The sequence below is a fragment of the Mixophyes fleayi genome, chromosome 7 (assembly GCF_038048845.1).
Source record: "Mixophyes fleayi isolate aMixFle1 chromosome 7, aMixFle1.hap1, whole genome shotgun sequence".
Classification (NCBI taxonomy): Eukaryota; Metazoa; Chordata; class Amphibia; order Anura; family Limnodynastidae; genus Mixophyes; species Mixophyes fleayi.
The window spans coordinates 67,804,284-67,825,189 of record NC_134408.1 but is presented as its reverse complement, the minus strand read 5'-3'; the positions used below and the strand labels follow the sequence as shown (position 1 = coordinate 67,825,189).

The window sequence follows — 20,906 nt, the reverse complement described above, 5'->3', positions numbered from 1 at the left end:
TGTGGCAAGTAAAAACCAGCAGTGTGCCCGGGAAATAGGTGCTGGGGAGAGCACTGAACCTTTAGAGATCTCCTTGGACAATCGCTCATAGGTGGCCTTTCTAAACAGACTAGGGAACACCAAGAGTATGGCTGTCATGACCTAAGTAATGCAGATCCTAACATAAGCAGCAAATGACCTAAAATCATGGCAACCCTGCACGTAGCAGGCCTAGGCTTAGGCAATACACTGGCAGACTAATTGAGCTGGCATCAGATTCGTCCAGGAAAATGGAGCCTAGACAAAGAAGTGTTTGAACAGTTGACAAATAAGTTCAGGTTAATGCTAATAGACTAACTGGCAACAAATCAAAACAAAAAAGTAACACAATTTTACTCTTGTTGCAAGGATCCCCAAGGACTGTGAATAGATTCTCTGACAAAATCATGACGTTACAGTCTGCGTTTTGTATTATTCTCTCCATTACCCTTCATACATTGAGGAATATAGAAAAAGGGAGTTGGAAGTGGCAGCATACTGGACTCGTTGGCAGTGGCTCACTCAGGTTTTGGAAATCTGTTTAGAACAACTGTGGTCTCTGCCTCATCCTTGATTACCTCGAGATTGAACTATAGCACAAGGGAGCCTCAGAAAAGGTAGCAGAAGTATTACAGCAAGACATATATGTCATGAGTGTAGTAAAGAGTCTGGAGTACATTTATTTATTAGTTGGTGCAAAGTCAGATTGGTTGACTCTGTGGATGCAAATATAGGTACACTATTTCCTTCAGTTGGGATTGCAGAAGCGCTTAGCATGCAGAACATTAAAGATTCAAATTCCTGGACAAAATAATAGTGGCGGATGATTTGGTGGGAAAAATTGTCTGAGCAGCTAAAAAGATCTGTTCCTGCATTAATTTCTTTGTGGCACAATAGACCCTTAATTAAGTCCTAGAAACTCTAATATCAGAACAATATGAGCCCCTGCACAATAGTGATTCCAAATGGTATATGCACAAGCTCTTATTTCTGGTGGCTGTCACATCCACCAGAAGAGTGGGTGAATTTCAAGCATTACGGTGCTTGAAACATTCCTCAACATATGCAATGGCAAAGTAATAATGAGGTGTCCACTTTCCAAATAAACCTGGATATTGTGCTCCCAAAATTCCTTGCCACCTTCCCTTCAACGAAGCACCGCTGCAAGCAACTCTGTTGCCTCTTTGAAGAGAATTGAACCCTCTGTCAACCACATTACTGTCAGTGATCATATAACTGAGGTGAAAACTGATCTCTCTTCTGAGGCAAGACCTACAGAAAATGAGAAAACGGTAGGACAGCACAGAGAATCTCCTCCATTGAATACACATCTATTGCATACATAAACTTAAGTTTGGAAAGAACAACTTACTATTTTATGGGGCTATCTAAGAAAGTGAAAGAAGTCAACCCTGAGGAGCTTCTAGAGATTTGGCTTCTACAAATATCTATGGAAACAAGTTAACCCGTGCATGATACTCATGAATTCTAGTCAAATCAAGCTACTTAAGGTCTTAAAAAGGCTCTTGTCATGCATTTGGGCCTAGCCCAGGCCTCCTCAGGGGAAGAGCGTTACTTCCCAACGCAAGCGCCCTTTTTAATGTGTGTACATGAGGTAAAATTACCTCATGAAAATGAGTTTGACCCCTCAACTCGTAAATTTAGCCTTTACTACCCCTCCCACGGGGGGAAGGGGGGATGATGGAAGTTAACTGACTTCACTATTCTATTTTTTTTTTGTCAAATAATGTCAGTATACCAAATTTCAGGTCGTTTGGATGAGCCCTTTCTGAGAAAATAGTTTTTTCCACACACACTAACACACGCCGCTAGGCTTTTACTGTTATATATTAGATAATGCTAAGAATTTAGTAGGTCCGTGTATAACTCCGCCCAGCAGGTGGCGCTGCAGCTTGTTGGTTTTTTTTTCCACACACAGACTAATACACGCTGCTAGGCTTATATATAATAGATAAATTCTTTTCTAGTCAATTTGCTGTAAAGAGAGCCAGTCGTAGCCCCAAACAGTCTCTTTCTACCAGTTGTCCATCCAAGAAACCTTATAACCAAACTGCATAGGGATAGGTATTCCATGCTTCATTTCTGCAGAGAAAAGGGTCAATTACATGTAGGATATGAAGGCAATGCTGTTCTTTCTCCTGAAATTCAACAGGTTTGAGCTAAATGCACATTAAATGAATACTGAGGAATCTATATTTGGATATAGAGGACGAAAGAAACTCCTTTTCAGACCTGCATTTGCTAAATTCGTTCAAGGTATGGGTCTGGTAAACATTGAACTACATTAAAGAATTCCATTTTAAAGCAGCCGTAGGCAAACAAGCATTTCAAAACAGCTAACTGGTGTGGTACGGTGGAAATGAGGAGAGACAGTAGAAGGTGGAGAACCATAGTATAAATGTCAAATTCAGCTGCTGGCAATCATGACTGTACTTCATCATTTATCTCAACTTAACCTACTTCCTCTTCTGGTTATAGAAATGCTTTTGTTATTGTGGTCATCTCACAACTTGGAGTAATCTTGTGTCCCAAAGTTTTTTTTTTTTTTTTAATATCTTCTGCTGGATAGCCAACAGGAAACTTATTCCCCGTGTTCTCAGAAGTTGTGGCGGCAACTGCTGTTACTGAGGATGCCTGATAGATGACTAAAGTAGGAACAAAAATGGCAACAACAATGCCAGTTGAACCCAGGATCCACCAGCTGAAGTGAGTATGTTATAAAGATTTGTATGCACATGAAGCAATGTTTGCAATGAAACCCTTGAGCAGGTGAGAAATGAGCAAACACTGTCTGTCTCTGTCAGAAGCCTTAATAATAGTGTTATATAAACCAGACAAAAATCAATTATTACCTTAATCATACAGGCCAATATCTCGCTTGACTATAGATGTAAAGGTGTTTGCAAAAATCACACCATTATATTAAAAAAGGTATTTGAGGAAAATAATTATTATAATCAGACTGACTTTATGCCTGGAAGTCTACTGTTGTAAATCTCAGGAGGCTGTTTACTCACCTACAGATCCCACATACTAAAGACAGGGAGGATGTGGCAGTTTCTTTGCACACTGTAAATACACTTGACTCAATTGAGTGGGTCTTCCTCTGCAAAACCATGTGACGGTTTGTTCTGGTGAAGATTTTATAGACAGAATGATTTATGTGGCTGAATTATCAAGGATAGGGGTTAATTGCTGGGTGATGGTTCTTTTTCAGCACTATCGCCAGTATTATTTGTCCTGGCCATTGAGCAGCTGCCTTGCAAAATCTTTAATAATCCCAGTATTACACAGTTAATGGTAGGAGACAGAGTTGGCACCATTGCCCTTCAAGCTGATTACATGCTTCTCTTCCTGGGTGATACTGATGCTTCTCTTGTGGCTATGCTGGAAGTTGCTAAAGTGTTGGAATATTTTCTGGTCCCAAAATAAAAACTAGTATTTTTCTTGTCTGACTCTATAAGGCAATTTCCCCTAATCTGGACAAATAGATTAAAATATATTTGTCGCTGAGTGGGTTGATTATGTCAATTTTAAATGCTCTATAGTCAATATCGCATACCTGTAACTATCTTCCACTCAAGTTGCAGGCAGGTTAAAACTTATTAAAAAGGTGGTACAACCTAAATTAGTGTCTACTATAACATGCACGTATAAACCTACCAGGGAAATTTAACAAAAACAAAAAAAATCTTGCATTTCCTGATCTGGCCTGGCACGTGTAACCGAATAAGACTCTATCCTCCAACTTCCCAAAAAGAACAGGGTTGATGCCCCAAAACTTTAGAAGATACTACCTTACTGCACAATTGGCACAGCTTAGAACTTGGTTTCTGGAAGATACTGGAATTGATGTTAGTGTGCTTTTTCGATGCAATTGATTGAGCAGGATGAGATGAGAGGATCCAGACTAGAAATACATTGATTACTGCGAACAAACTTTTTGTCACTAAAGAAATAGACCCATGCACACATTTATGTCTCCCAAGCCGTGTAAAATGGAATCCCCCCCCCTCCCCTCAATTTGGGAAAAGGGTCATGTTGCATCTGTTGGGCAGTTATATGTAACTGATTTTAATGCTAAGGCAAGATTTGGTGTGATGTATATATTTTTTTTACGGATACCTCTAGGCGTGTCTTGACAAAGCACTGTGTCCAATTGAGGATAATAGCCTATTTAAAAAAATTTTCAGCACTCCATGTAAGGCTACCTATTGTATAATGTATACACATACAGTTTTATATTCTACAAAGATCATATATCTGCATTTGTTGGCAAGTTTTACTGTGAGTGGCAACAAAAGACAGTGCAGATCAAAAGAAAATAAACACAGGAAAGGAGATGAACATAGCTAAGAATAGGCGAAACAAGGCAAAGCTCTTAGGGGGGAATTGAATTCCCCCCGAATTAGCATGGCATTAAAACTATTACCGTTATTACGGTAGTTTTAAACTGGCTTTCCTGAGCTGCGAGCAAAAAGCCGCCGTTGAAACTACTGTAATAATGGTAATTAAGTGCAGGCCACGTTACTTTTAGCCGTAACGCCGCCAATTGAGTTCCCCAATGGGGGAGAAGGCTATTCTTTGTACTGGGGTGATCTATAGACAACAAGGTTCCACTAGAGGTAGGGACATTCTGAACTCCTTGCAGTGAGCATCCCTCAAGCAATTAGTGAGAAAGCCCACTATCATATATAAGACTTAATACTTACAAATGGTGACAGAATATCTGCCGTAAATGTGGGTGAGACCCTAATTCCATTCACCATCAAGCAATATGGTTTAGTATAAAGGCATAGATCGATTCATACCACACAAAACTAAAGGTGTTAGATTTTTGGAAGGCTGACTTTGTAAAGATGGGAAAATGTGTAAGCAAGTCTTTGGCAGAGTAGAGTATGTTGAAAGGTGCAGCAGAGGTGGGAAAAATTAAAAAGTGCAGTACTAAAAGCAACAGACCTTTTGTATCAAAAGGGTTAGGAAAAGGAAAAAGAAGCCAGTGTGGTTTGCAAAATAAATAGCAAGTATTATGAAAGCAAAAAGATGGCTTTTTGGAAATATAAGCAGGCTCAGAATAATAAAGACAGAGGTGTATCTTGTTAGACAGAAGGAGACTAAGAAGGTAATCAGATGTGCAAAGGCACAAGCTGATGTGAAAATGGCCAACTCCGTATGTAAATGGGGCAAAACTTTTTTTTTTTTTTAGATATACAAGTGAAAGGATAAAAACAAAAGAAAGAGTAATAAGACTAAAGGCAGAGAGTGAGTGTCTTGTTGAGGGAGACAAGGTAATGGCAGATCATCTAAATAATTCTTTTTGGTCAATGTTCACTACAGAAAGAGAGGAGAAGGGCCCACGTTTATGTTGCACGTATATTCATAAACGTGAGGTTGATACAAGTACATTTACAGAACAGAACTCTCAGAACTGAAAGTCGATAAATCAATGGGGCCAGATGGGATAAATCCAAGGATACTAAAATAGCTTAAAGCGGTGCTGGTAACACCATTAACAGAATTATTCAACCAGTCATTAGCTACAGAAGTAATTCCAGTGAATTTAGTCCCACTGCACAAGAGTGTAAGCAAGGAAGAGACAAGCAACTACTGACCAGTGAGCCTTACAACTTATGGAAATTGATGAAAACACTCTTAAAAGAAAGAGTTGTAGAATATCTCAAATCCAGCAATTTACAATATCCCAAACGGCATGGATTTACTGGAGGACATCGTGTCAAGCAAATTTTATTGATTTGTGCTTTGACTGGGTGAATAAATTAATAGATCAAGAGGCCGTAGATGTAGCTTATCTAGACTTTAATAGGGCTTTTGACACTGTCCCATATTGTTAAATAAACTCAAAAGTTTGGGATTGACTTGTAAGATGGTTGAATGGATAAGTTCTTTGTTGCAGGATAGAAAACAGAGAGTTACAGTAAATGGTGTGCATTCACAAAAGGGAAAGGTTACCAGTGAAGTACCCCAGGGATCTGTATTTGGAGCAGTGCTTTTTAATATGTTTATTGGTGACATGGCAAATTGTATTTAAGGGAAAGTATGCCTTTTTGCAGAGGACACAAATATGTGCAACAGGGTTAACACATCATGGGGTAAATGTATCAAGCTGAGAGTTTTCTGGTGGGTTTGAAAAACCAATCAGATTCTAGTTATCATTTATTTATTACATTGTACAAAATGACAGCTAGAATCTGATTGGTTGCTATAGGCAACATCTCCACTTTTCAAACCCGCTGGAAAACTCTCAGCTTGATACATTTACCCCCAGGAGGGGTAAAACAAGTGATTGATCTAAGTAGACTAGAGGAATGGTCAAGAGTGTTGCTACTACAGTTATATCCCAACAAATGCAAAATCATTGACTTGTGTGTCAAAAACACACTGGCTAAATATAGTATTAATGGCACCTTAATGGAAACTACTGAATAGGAAAAGGATCTAGGAGGCGCTATTTCAGATGACTTATATGCGGTTAAGCAATGTAACAAAACAATGAGAAAGGCAAGTAAGATGCTTGATTGCTTAGGAGGAGGAATCGGTAGCAGAAAGAAAAAAGTAATAATGCTACTGTAAAGGACATTATCCTCCATCTAGAATACTGCGCTTAGTTGTAGAGGCCATGCATATCTCCAGATGGGTATAAATGTATAAGAGACTGTATAAAGTAGGTTAGCTAAAATGGGGAATGTCCTGCATCACAAAACTTACCCGGAAAGACTAAAAGATCCTAATATGTATCGTTTGGAGGAGAGAAAGGGGGGACATGATAGAAACTTTCAAATATATCAAGAGTTTTAACATGGTACAGGAGGGAAGCATTCTTCAAAGGAAGAGAAGTGAACACGAGAACATGTACTGAAACTAGAGGGGCGTAAGTTCAGAGAAATTTTTTAGGAAACATTACTTCACAGAAAGTGTAGTGGATAAGTGGAATAGCCTCACATGAGAGATGATGGAGGCTAATACAGTAGAGCAATATAAACATGCTTTGAATAGACATAAGGGTATATTTTTTTTTTTTTTTGCATCAATATTTTTATTCAGATTTTGCAAAATTATATGAGGTACAGAGAAAAAAAAAGGGGGGAGAAAAAAATACATACAAAGGGACACACATAGGTGTTCCCCACGCAAGGGGAAAGGAATCACTCAATTAATCCAAGGCACACAGTATCAACAGTATGTATTTACAAATATGAGAAACAGTAAGACATATTAACTTTAACTTTCACTGTGGTTATCTGAAGATAGCTCCTCTAGGGGGAGAATACCCGGGGATGGGAGCTGGTCAATGGGCTGGGGGGATTCTACAAGGGCTGCTGGTGAATGAGTCGTTGGGTAACCAGAGATATCCTGGGGAGCCCCTGGGCCGTCTGTAATATATTCATGCCATCTGAACCATCTTATAATAGGGGCTGATGCCGATGAGGAATAGGGCGTATCTGTTGTTTCCATCTCAAAGCTATACTGTATCTTAGAAATGATTCGAGTAATAGTTGGAGGAATGTGGGACTTCCAGTTTTGCGCTATTGCCGCTCTAGCAGCTATCAATATGTGGCCCACTAGGTACCGATCATGCTTTGGAATGGAGGTCGGGTAGACATGGAGTAGAGCTAAAGCCGAATCTGGGGCAACAGGAGTCTTTAAGACAGTTGAGTTTAAGGCAAATACTTCACTCCACAGCGGCTGAAGCACTGAACATGTCCAGAAGACATGGAAGATGTCCGCTACTTGGTCACATTGGCGCCAGCAAAATTTCAATTGGCCTGGCCATAACCTGTGCAACCGCTCTGGAGTAAGGTACAGTCGGTTAATAAGTTTGACCTGCATCTCTGTATGGTTAATACACTTAGACATACGGTGGGAGTTTACGTAAATTTTTTCCCATTGTTGTTCGGTAAGAGTTAGATTCAAATCCGTTTCCCATTGGATTTGTGCAGGAGTTTTGTTTGTGGGAATCAGGCAGTGAATATAGTGGGACCAAAATGTTATTCCGCCTCTACTGCCGCTCTTTGTCAGTCTACCCAAGGCCGTTGATGGGAGCGACATGAAGGATTGGGGGGTCTTAGAGACCGTTCCAACCCAATGTCTAATTTGCAAGTATGTCTCAGAGGATGGTAGACTGTAACGATCTTGTAGGTGAGCGAAGGAGAGAAAAAGGCCTTGGGCAAACAGATCCGATAGGAAGGAGATTCCTCTCTCTTTCCAAACAACCAGACTTAACTCTAGGATGAGTTGACATACTGCCTGGAGAGATAGATTGCGAGATGGGAGTGTAAAATTAGTGTGCAGCCCAATGATCCTATCCCACACCTGCATGGCATCCGAGATGGACCGTAACCTACACACAGCAGATGGGCGAGCGGAACTTGTTGTCAAGAGAAGGTCTAACAGTGGGTAACTAGGACACAGAGCTCTTTCCAAATCCACCCATGGCTTCGAAGCATGCGGGAGCGCCCATTCACCCAGGTGACTCAATATGCAGGCCTCTTGGTAATACGTTAGGTTAGGAAGCATCAACCTCCCACATTGTTTAGATAAGGCCATGCGTTTATAGGAAAGTAGGGAGCGTTTCTGGCGCCACACATATGACATCATTAGGGTATGGAAGCGGGCCATCATTCGTTTAGGTACGATATATGGAATAGTGCGGAAAATATACATTAATTTAGGTAAAAGCATCATTTTGAAGACAGCTATACGACCCAGCCAGGAGACCTCGAAGTCAAGTCAATTCTAAGTTAAACAGGCGAGATGCGAAAAAATTGGAGTGAAGTTGATTTCGAATACTGTAGATAAGGTAGGGGGGATATGTATACCCAAATATAGCAAAGAGTCTTTTACCCATACAAACGGAAATTTCTTTTGCAAGTACGATAGTGAGGATTGTGGAATATTAATAGGTAGAGCCTCAGATTTAGTAATATTCGATTTGTAAAATGAGGCCGAACTGTAATCATCCAGAATGCATTCCAAGGCTGACAACGAGGTCTCCGGGCTGGTGACAAACAGAAACACGTTGTCTGAAAACAGACATAGTTTGTGTGTGGGAGTGAAAGGTAATGCCTGGGAAATGAGAAGCCTGTCTAATTGTATGAGCTAAGGGTTCAATGGCCATGACAAACATCAGGGGAGAGAGGGGGCACCCCTGCCTTGTTCCATTAGTAATAGAGAAGGAGGAGGATAGGAAACCATTGCTAAATACTCTCGCAGGAGGTCCCTGATATAAAGCTAATATAGAATGTAAGATGTTACCCTGAAAGCCAAATTTAAGTAGAACTTCCTTCATGTAGAGCCAATGTAGCCTATCAAACGCTTTCTCTGCGTCAAGGGATTGCATCACAAGCTCCTCCCCGGTCCCAGCCAGAAGATCTACCGCATCCAAAATGCGCCGTGTGTTATCTGACGCCTGGCATCCCAATATGAAGCCCACCTGGTCCGGATGGATAAGCTGAGGTAGTAGACGATCAGCTATCAACCTAGCATAAATTTTTAGGTCGGTATTGAGTAGTGCTATAGGTCTATAGTTCTTACAGTGAGAGTAATCCTTACCAGATTTGGGGATCGTTATTATTAACTAACATCTCAGCAGGGAAGCTACCTCCCGTCAAAACGTCATTATAGAGATTGGTAAGAAGCGGGGCCAGCTCCCATTTAAATGTATTATAAAAAGCATTAACAAAGCCATCCGGACCAGGGGCCTTAATAACTTCTTCAACCTCTTGCTGAGACCAAGGGAGATTAATCAGCTCCAGGCTTTCATGATCCAGTGAAGGAAGATTAAGGTCATGAAGGAAGTTAGATATGGACAGTTCTGTTGGCTGTACCGTATCGCCCTCATCTCGAAGGTTGTAAAGCTTGGTATAGTATTTAGCAAATTGATTTGCTATATCGGCGGGGTTGTGGATCTTAATACCCCTCAAATCATGAATAGCTTTTATTCGATTTTTAGCCTGCTTACCTCTGAGTTTGCGGGCCAAGAGCCGACTGGCTCTGTTGCCCATAGAGTAAAATTTCTGAGGCAATTTAGTAAGGGCTGATTTCATGCGAGATATAAAAAGTGTATTAAGCTGTTTTCTGATGACATTTATATAAGGGCGTGTCTGATTCTGTGCCTCTAGGGTGGACATAAGGGTATCTTTACAAAGAACTAAGGATCAAATAGGGTTGGAGATTACCTTAGGTTAAAAAATGGGCAGGCTAGATGGGCCAAGTGGTTTTTATCTATCGCCAAATTCTATGTTTCTAGTAAGTCGCATCCATGATACTGGGGTTGAGACACACTTGCTTAATGCAAAGATTCATCTTTGAGTAATACCTATGTGAACTTCTTAATAACATCAACTACTGTGTATTTTACAAATGTATTGATGCTAGTGAAGGTTATAATAGTCATGAAGTGGTTCAATCCAATACCTTCTAATATCCTTATGTTGTCCTTTGTAAAAAAAATCCCTGGCACATAAGAAATACGTGCACATATTTGACATCCCGTCCAAACATTTACACATCTGGTCTAAGTAGTTGAATTCTGTATGAGCTTTTGTCCCAAGCTGATGATTGTAATAACCTAACGTGTATTCTGGGTGAGTTATAATATTGGTCTAAACTGGTTCAGTTAGTCATCTGTTTTTATATGTATACTTCTCTATATATATATATATATATATATATATATATATATATATATATATATGAATATTCACCTATCTGCCACAATATTAGATCCACTGATAAGTGAATTTAATAACAATGGCACCTCTCAGGGGATGGGATATATTAGGCAGCAAGTGACCAGTGTATTCTTGAAGCTCATGTTTTGGAAGCAGGAAAAATGGGCAAGCGTAAGGATCTGAGTGAAATTGACAGCAGCCAAATTGTGATGGCTAGACCACTGGATCAGAGTATCTCCAAAATGGCAGGTCTTTTGGGGCTTTCTCAGTATGCAGTGGTTAGTACCTACCAAACGTAATCCAAGAAAGGACAACTGGTTAACCAGCGACAGGGTCATGGGAAGCCAAGGCTCATTGATGCGTGTAAGGAGCGAAAGCTAGCCAGTCTGGTCCAATTCCACAGAAGATCTACTGAAGCACAAATTGTTGATAAGGTTAAAGCTGGCTATGATAGAAAGGTGTCAGAACACGCAGTGCATCGCAGCTCGCTGTGTAGCTGTAGACCGGGCTCATGTTCAACCCTGTCCATTGCTGAAAGTGCCTGCAATGAACAAGTCAGCGCCAGAACTTGACCATGGTGCAATGGAAGAAGGTGGCCTAGTCTGATTAATCACATTTTCTTTTACAGCATGTGAATGGCCAGGTGCTTGTGAATCGTTTACCTGAGGAAGAGAGACTGCATCCTGGTGCTATGGGAAGAAGGCAAGCCAGCAAAGGCAGTGTGATGCTCTGGACAGTGTTTTGCTGGGTCCTGGCATTCATGTGGATGTTATTTTGACACTTACCACATACATAAACATTTTTCTACACTAAGTACAGCCCTTCATGACAACAGTATACTTTTTCAGCAGGAAAATGCATCCTGACACATTGCAAAAATTGTTCAGAAATGGTTTAAGGAACATAACAAAGAGTTCAAGGTGTTGACTTGGCCTCCAAATTCCCCAGATCTCAATCCGATCGACCATCTGTGGTATGTGTTGGGAAAAACTAGTCTGAGTCATGGAGGCCCCAACTTCCAGGACTTAAAGAATCTGCTGCTAACGTCTTGGTGCCAGATACCACAGGTCACCTTCAGTGGTCTTGTGGATTCCATACCCTAGACGGGTTAGAGTTGTTTTGGTGAAATGAGGGGGACCCTAGACAATGTTAGGCAGATGGTTTCAATGTTGTGGCTGATTGGTGTATATACAGTTGATTTTATATCGAGTACTAGGCGATGGAAGGAGTATATCAGTAGATATAGAATATGTGCAGTGTTTGGCAATGCATTTTTGTTGAAATGGTGAGTAAGGGTTTTTGTTGTAACATGAAAATACTTTCAATGAAAATGACTATTAAATATTTAATAAACAAAAAAAAAAAATATTCTCCACTTGCCAAGCCCATATTACAGGTGGAGCATTAAGTGGAAAAATTTAGTGCTTGTCATACAGCAATTACACTGTTCAGCTCTAACCAAGTTGCTTTTGCAGTACAGTCGAGTAGCTGGGGTACTTTGCAAGTCACTAAAAAGACCCTGAAACCATTTTAGGACACACTGGCAGCACTTTAGACAACTTGCATCTCTACCTTTTTTTTAGTCAACGTCTCTTGAAGAGAATTGGTCAAAATTCAAGTTATTCTTGTAACCCCAGCTTGGCTTTTACAGTGTTAGATACTAATTTTCTCCATAACTGGTCCAATAAGACAACATGAGAACTTCCACAGTGACCTGATTTTCTATCACAAGGACCAGTTCTATAATGCAGATGCTTAGATCTTGAAACCTACTTACTGAAAAGCCTGAGGGGGTAATTTTCTTGTAAATACACTTAGAAATACTCCTACATTATTCCAGGAATGTGTCGTCTTAAGCCTGTAGATTATTAATCAATTGGTGTTCTCAACAATCAATATATTGGTCACGTTAAACCATTCCATTTAGAGTCTTTGTAAGTGCATAGCTATCAAATCACTAAACGTTCAAGTTTCAGGAAACCAGTTTCACATTTAGACTTGAACATTGTTCTGTCTGCACTGAAAAATTATCCATTTCAATCAAAGGCTTAAATTAATAGGCCCCCCTATTAAATGAAATGGCATCACCATTACCCTCCAAATTACAGTGACCAACATCACCCCCCACATTACAGCGGCCACCATTTCCCCTCCCTCACCCCCACCCCACCCCACACACACACATTGCAACAACCTGCCACTTATAGGCTATGGCTGGCCCCATTACCTTTCAGGTCCCGGTAGGATGTAATGGCCAGTTTGCAGAGACCCACCTAGCCATTAGCCCTTCTAGCATGTGCCAGATGGCCAGTTCGCCCCTGACTACTAAACTGTAGGTGATTGTCAACATAGCATAGCAGCTCCCTGCTTTGATTAGAAAGCAGCAGCAGCTTGGAAACCTGGTGGGCGGCAATGGTGCTGTTGGGGCAGAATGTGTCCTAATCCCTCTGTTTCTACAGCCCCTTATCTCATATGTTTTCACTGAAGTGGTTGCCATTGAGCAATTACCTGACAACACTAGATCCCTGTAGTGTACTTGTGCACCTGTTCAGGAATTACTGGAAGCCACGCTTCACGGTTGGAATTCTCACAGCAAGAGCATACTCAACCTCAACTAGTGTATATGAATTGCTGATACTAGTAGCCTTGATGAAAGGTATTTATAATGTAGCTGCCTGTACTACTCTAACCATCTCCTTGCATTCAAAAAAATCTAAGAATATAATAATTGTAACCGAGCACACAAACAGCAACCCCTGCCTCACTGTACATAGCTTGAAAGATAATGTAAAGTTTTCATTGTTATGTTGTCATTTCTGTCAGACAAGTTAATAGGTTTTAAAATCCCAGTGCAGTAATTAGAAGCAATGACGTGAAATTGCACCCCTTTTTGGTCTGTACTTTTCCTTTTGTGGAAGACTGATGTAATCATAGCTCCCTACAGCAGAGAAGAATTGAGTACAGTGGGAGGCACATACACCATCCAAGTATGGGGGTGTGCATTTAAAATGGTCTAACGGTCTTGAAGTATTTGCATAGTAAGTAAGAGTCATTTGGCAACCGATAAGGTAGTGAGTGTGTGGGTAACTGTGGAAGGGGAGAGAATGAGGCAGGGAGCAAAAGGAAAGACAGCATTAAAACTTGGTGCCCATCACTGTTAAACAAAGTATAACTGTATTTCTCTTAAAATTAAACATACTTGCCAACTTTTCCTCATTGATTTCAGGGAGATCCTGGGGAGGTGGGCATGCGGGGGCTGTGCTTGACAAATCACATCATTTTGGCCCAGCCCCCTAAACGATTGTCACAATTTTGGCCAACTACAGCAGGGGGTGGGGCTAAGATGACGCAATATTTGTGTCATTAAGCACTGTCACTTATCTATTGCGGGGGCCAGAACCGGGAGGCTGCCCTGCTCTCTCGGGAGGTCTTCCAGAAATGCGGAGTCTCCCAAACATTCTGGGAGAGTAGGCAACTATGCGTTAAAGAAAAGCAACTAATGAATCTCAAGAGATTGAAGTCTTTTACATCTTTTTCTCCATTACTGAAGTAATGTTGTCAGTCTTTGATTAAATATTGGTCTCCATGAAAATGGCCACCTCCATAGGCATTAATACATGGACAAAGGACACAATTTCTGAACTGTGTCATCACTCCACAGATGGCGAAGCCAACCACGTCTTGTACTGGCTCAGCATCAGGGAGAATGCCAGACTCTTCAGGGAGTGAGGGAGTTCATCCCTATTTCAGGGAGTCATAATGAATAATTTATTCTTCAAAATTAGCAATGTAAGATGTAACTTTGCAAATAGTTTCACCCTGAAATTTTGTCCACCTGCATATTGGTTACTTGGTGAACATATGACATACAATGGTGGGGGATGGTACATGAGAAAAGTTTAGAAAGAAAGTGTTGCAGATATCTATCTATTCAAATTATACTCTGCATTTCAGAACATCTGGCTATCAAATGTCCCAAACTCCTAACAAAAAATGTCAATCGAAAAATAAATTTATGCTTCACTGCTCCTACAGGTCATTAATTGTAGCTTAAATGTTCGATTAGCTTAACGGATGTACAGAAATGAATTGTTCCAGTAGTAATTCTTGTGGTGTTGACTTGACGTGTTTCTAATAGTCTAATTATTCCAATACAATAATATTTGAGCTTGCACAAGATATAAAAATATTTTTTCCTAAATGTTCCTATTGAAGTCAGAAACATTTTTCCTGTGAAATTTTATATATATTTTTGTATATATTTATATTGTATCACTTGCAGGCAGTCAGTATGCTGAGAAGTGAAATTGCCCAGGATTGTTTATATGTCACAATTCAGACATTGATCAAGACTGAAAACTTTCACAGTTCATACTCTGTAGAAACCATCCCACTGGGCAGGTAAGAAATACTTCATAGATACTGTTGTAGAAAATATTTTTTGCTGTTCTGAGTTTATAAGCAATTGAAATCTTTCCTTTCCTCTTCTGATTCCCTGGCAGCCCCATCAAACAGGTTAACTCTCTTCTTGATCAGCTGATCAGATGTAGGGAAAGGAAAACAATGTAGAGAATTTGACTCCTCCTCTTAGGTTTTCTTTTTTTTTTTTTCTCTTCTGTCTGGTCAAGTTGAGTATAATCTGTGTCAGAGTAGAGAGATGGGTTTTTTTAATTGGTTTTCCCCTTTTTTGAAATTCCAAATACAAAATTTAACAAAATATAGGTATAAAAATTAATCACACTAAAAATACAATACTGAAAACAATAGATCAAGAGCATTCCAAAAAATAAAATACCCCAAATTTTGTTCATATATTTTTACCAAAAGGTTTAAATTGGGATGGGAGGTGTAGGAGGAGTGAGGTGGGGGAGGGGGGCAGCTAGTTGTCATAAATGAAAGATAATACCTCCAAGAGGTATGGAAGTGGACATTTTGGTGATGGACTTGACTCTGAGAAAGGGGTAATGGAGCTTTAGTCATAGGGCAGGAGATAGATAGAATAGTGGAAAGATTCAGGTGGGGTGAAATTAGGATTATAGGTAAAGCTAGGATTCCCAGATGTCAGAATCACTAGGTGGAATTGATGATACCTGCCAGCAGTTGGCGCTACTGAGTACTGAGGCGCGGAGTCTAACACGCCCCTGGTTTTCACCAGGAACCCCCACAAGGAGGTATGGACTTCGCTGCAAGGGACGCGCAGGTCGCCGCCCTCAGTATCAGTCAGCTGGCGAGGTAACAGTTGAGGCAGCGGTGAGAGCCCACCAGGATGGAAGAGTAGTCAGCAAGCCGAATCAAAACCAGAGGAACGGATATAGCCAAATCCGAAGCGGGAGAATGGTCAGGAAGCCGGGTCAATACCAAATATCAGTCTAAGCCAGAATCAGGAACCAAGGAGAAGTCAGGAACAAGCCGGGGTCAGAATCCAAATAACAGCAACACAGGAACAAACGCTGGAGCAGGGTTAAAGACCTAATAATCTGGCACTAGATATGTGTCAGAGGCTGCCTTATATACCCTAAGGTGCCTCCAGATAGGGTTAGGGAGATTTTGGCGGTAAGACATGCAGACAGGTGAGCAGAGATAGCGTCCCGCTGCTAGGCAACAGGACGTGGTTGCTTGGAAGGTGCAGGCGTCCGGCTCCTGCACCAAGTGTCAGTGCGGAGACGGTGCCTGACAGTACTCTCCCCTTTCTTCTTTTTCAGGGCTTGCAAGGTCGCCTCTCTCTCCCTCTTGAATTTGGCCAATAAGCGAGGGGCATGTATCTTTTGTACATCGATCCAAGATCTCTCCTCGGGGCCATAACCCCTCCAGTCAACAAGATATTGGTGGCGACCCCTGGAGATCCAGAAATCCAGAATCTGATTGATCTCATATTCTTCCCCATGATCAGTCTTTACTGGGACCGGAGGTGGTGTTCTTTTGACAAATCTGTTGAGAACGAGGGGTTTAAGTAGAGCAATATGAAATGCATTGTGAATCTTGAGTGATGGAGGAAGAAGGAGTTTGAATGTCACGGGATTTATAACTTGAGTTATTTGAAAAGGTCCGATATAACTGGGTGCGAGCTTCATGGTGGGAACACTAAGTCTTAAATTCCTTGTGGATAACCACACTTTGTCCCCCAACTCGAAGTCTGGGGACTGGTCTACGGCGACGATCGGCGCTAGCTTTGTAGCTTCGGGAGGATTCCAATAATTTGGACTTCACCTGAGACCATATTTGAGAAAAGTCCTGAATGAGATTCTGCACGGCCGGAAGCGCTGAACCAGGTTGGGAAAGTAAAGAAAGGAGATGGTGAAACCCATAGGTAAGTAAAAATGGAGACGAACCAGTAGATACATGCACCTGGTTATTATGAGCAAATTCTGCCCAACACAAGAAACGACTTCATTCAGCCTGATTACCCGAAGAGTAGGTCCTGAGAAATTGTTCCAAGTCTTGGTTGACCCTCTCCGTTTGCCCGTTGGTTTGAGGGTGGTACCCTGAGGAAAACTTTAGCTTGACCCCCAACTCTTTGCAGAATGATCTCCAGAACTTGGACACGAACTGTACTCCTCTATCCGAGATAATATCCTGGGGACAGCCGTGAAGACGGAAAATCTCCTTGATGAAAAGGTTAGCAAGGATAGAAGCCGAATGAAGTCCCTTGAGAGGTATGAAATGTGCCAACTTGGAAAATCTATCCACTACCACCCAGATAGTATTGAATCCATGGCTAGCTGGTAAATCGGTTATGAAATCCATAGAAGTACTAGTCCATGGTCTCTCTGGAATAGGAAGTGGTACCAAGGGTCCTGCAGGAGACTGCCTAGGTGTCTTGTGTCTGGCACAGATTCCACAAGTGTCAACATAGGCCTTAACGTCCGCCTGGATTGAGGGCCACCAATAATGCCTAGAAATCAACGAGAAGGTCTTCTTGACACCCGCATGCCTGGCAAACAGAGAATCATGGGCCAACTTGAGAGCCTTAGGCCAAAGCCTGGAAGTGAGAAAGGAGCGACCAGGAGGAGGAACCTTGGTTGAAGTTCTGGTGAGGGCCACAATGGTAGTAGGATCCAAGATGGTTCTGGGGGTGGGGGCGGGTTGAAGATCTTTATCATCAAATGACCGGGAGAGAGCATCCGCCCTGATATTCTTAACCCCAGGTCGAAAGGTCAAAATGAGATTAAATCGGGCAAAAAATAAGTACCAGCGGGCCTGACGTGGGTTCAGACACTGAGCTGTTTGCAAGTACGTTAAGTTCTTATGGTCCGTGTAGACAGTAACAGGATGATCAGCCCCCTCTAGCAAATGTCTCCACTCCTCTAGTGCTGTTTTGATGGCCAATAACTCTTTATCCCCGATACCATAGTTTAATTCGCTGGAGGAAATACTTCTGGAACAGAAACCACAGGGATGAAACTTTCCATCGGAATCTTTCTGTGAAAGAATGGCTCCTATGCCAATGGAGGATGCATCAACTTCAACAAAGAAAGGCCGAGACAAGTCAGGTTGTAGCAAAATAGGGGCGGAGGAGAATGCCCTTTTTAATGACTGGAAGGCACTGAGGGCTTCGGCAGACCATGATTTTGCTGCTCCCTTGCGGGTGAGAGCAGTAATGGGAGAAATGAGTGTTGAAAAGTCTTGGATAAAGTGCCGATAATAATTGGCGAAGCCAATAAAGCGTTGGATTGCCTTAAGGCCCAATGGTTGTGGCCAATTGAGAATGGCAGCCACTTTCCCAGGATCCATGGAAAGACCAGCACCGGACACAATATATCCCAGGAAGTGGACCTGAGAGGCTTCAAAGACACAATTCTCCAGTTTGCAGTAAAGGTGGTTGGAACGTAGTCGAGAAAGAACCTCCTTGACGTGACCTCTATGGGATTCTAAGTCTCTGGAGAATATAAGTATGTCATCCAGATAGACAACAACTGAGAGATAGAGTAGGTCTCGGAAGATGTCGTTAATGAACTCCTGGAAGACCGCTGGGGCATTGCATAGGCCAAAAGGCATCACCAGGTATTCACAGTGGCCATCCCGAGTGTTAAAAGCGGTCTTCCATTCATCGCCCTCACGAATTCTAATCAAATTATAGGCGCCCCTGAGGTCTAGTTTGGTGAATATTGTGGCACCTTTGATCCGATCGAATAACTCGGAAACCAGGGGTATGGGGTACCTGTTCTTCACGGTAATGGCATTGAGTAGTCTGTAGTCGATGCATGGTCTTAGAGAACCATCCTTCTTCTTTACAAAAAAAAATCCTGCACCGGCAGGTGAGGAAGATTTTCTAACAAATCCTCGTTCGAGGTTTTCAGATACATACTCGGTCATGGCTCGAGTCTCAGGGAGGGACAGAGAGTACGGTCTGCCACGAGGAATCCTTTCTCCAGGAATAAGTTCAATGGAACAATCCCAAGGACGGTGGGGTGGAAGAGTCTCGGCGGCAGTCTTACTGAAGACATCCTCGAAGGCAGCGTATTCAGATGGCAACCCAAGACTGGGTCTGAGAGCGTGACATCTAATAGGTAGGTTATTGAGACATCGATCAGCGCAGAGCGGACCCCAGGAAGTAACCTGAGCATGATGCCAATCAAATTGGGGTGAATGGTCCCTTAACCAGGGCAGTCCTAATATTACCGGATTAACAGTGTGTGGAAGGACTAGAAACGAGATCCATTCAAAATGGAGGAGACCATCTTGCAGTCGGATCGGCCGGGTGGCCTGAGAGATATATCCATTGGCCACTCTGTTACCATCCACCGCTGTCAGAACCAAGGGTTGCAATAATGATTCCAGGGGAAGATGAAGGTTAGCTGCTAAGGATGCAGAAATAAAGTTTCCGGCTGCCCCTGAATCCACGAAGGCCCGAAGGGAGACCGGACACTGGGAAGCATGGATGATGATGGGCATCAAAAAGTCCGTCTTGTCTGGGGAATAAGGGGAAGATGTACTCAGTCCTAGACCAGCTTTCCCTGCACCGACTAGGATCTGGCGTTTCCCCGGTCTCTTGGGACACTGAGAAAGAATGTGAGAGGGGTCAGCGCAGTAGAGGCATAGATGGTTTTTAAACCTTCGTTCCCACTCCTTCACAGTTAGACGTGAACGCCCGATCTGCATGGGCTCCTCAGGTAGAATTGGTGGGTTCTGAAAAGTGGAGACCAAACGTGGACTAGCCCGGCGAGATTGTTCTCGTTCCTGATTACACTCCAAATACCGGATATCGACCTTGATGCATAAGGAGATCAGATCATCTAGGGTAGCTGGTAAATCCCTGGAGACCAACTCATCCTTGATCCGATCTGTCAGCCCCTGCCAGAAGGTAGCTATAAGGGCCTCATTATTCCAGTTCAGTTCAGAGGCGAGAGTTCTGAACTGAATCACGTACTGACCAACGGGAAGGCTCCCTGACGTAGCTTCAAAATGCTGGAGGCCGCAGAGGCAACTCGACCAGGCTCATGGAACACTTTTCTAAAGCTTTGTATGAAGGAGGATGGATTTTGTAACAGGGGGTCATCATGCTCCCATTGAGGAGAGGCCCAGGCAAGCGCTTGATCCGTGAGTAACGAAATAATATATGCCACCTTGGCTCGTTCTGAAGAGAAATTTCCTGGTGAAAGCTCGAACTGGATAGCACATTGGTTGAGATTGGTATGCACTTTCTCGGATCACCACCAAATTTTTCGGGAGGTGGGATGCGAATCCCTGCAGTAGGATTAGGTGCAGCTGGAGAGCCGACAACGGGGGGTGCGGGAGCAACAGATACTCCGGGAGGAGTCAGGGTTCTCTGGAGGGTATCCATGTGCGTAGCCAGTCCTTGAAGGCATTGCAGAAGCTGAGTCTGCTTAACCTCTTGTTGATCAACTCGGAGAGTCAGGTGCTGCAGGAGGTCAATAGCGGAGAGATCACCGGTGCCTTCGGCATTTGACATGGCCGGAGTATACTGTCAGAATCACTAGGTGGAATTGATGATACCTGCCAGCAGTTGGCGCTACTGAGTACTGAGGCGCGGAGTCTAACACGCCCCTGGTTTTCACAAGGAACCCCCGCAAGGAGGTATGGACTTCAATGCAAGAGATGCGCAGGTCGCGGCCCTCAGTATCAGTCAGCTGGCGAGGTAACAGTTGAGGCAGCGGTGAGAGCCCACCAGGATGCAGGATGGAAGAGTAGTCAGCAAGCCGGGTGAAAACCAGAGGA

General features: G+C 42.5%; 1 protein-coding gene across 1 annotated transcript in view; it reads left to right on the top strand.

Annotated features, from left to right (window-relative positions):
* STK17B (serine/threonine kinase 17b) overlaps positions 1-20,906 on the top strand; it is a 93,295-nt gene that overhangs the window by 5,002 nt on the left and 67,387 nt on the right. Inside the window, exon 2 of the mRNA XM_075179945.1 lies at positions 15,013-15,131. Coding sequence (XP_075036046.1) covers positions 15,022-15,131 — 110 coding nt within the window. The 5' untranslated portion in view covers positions 15,013-15,021. The remainder of the gene's footprint in view (positions 1-15,012; positions 15,132-20,906) is intronic.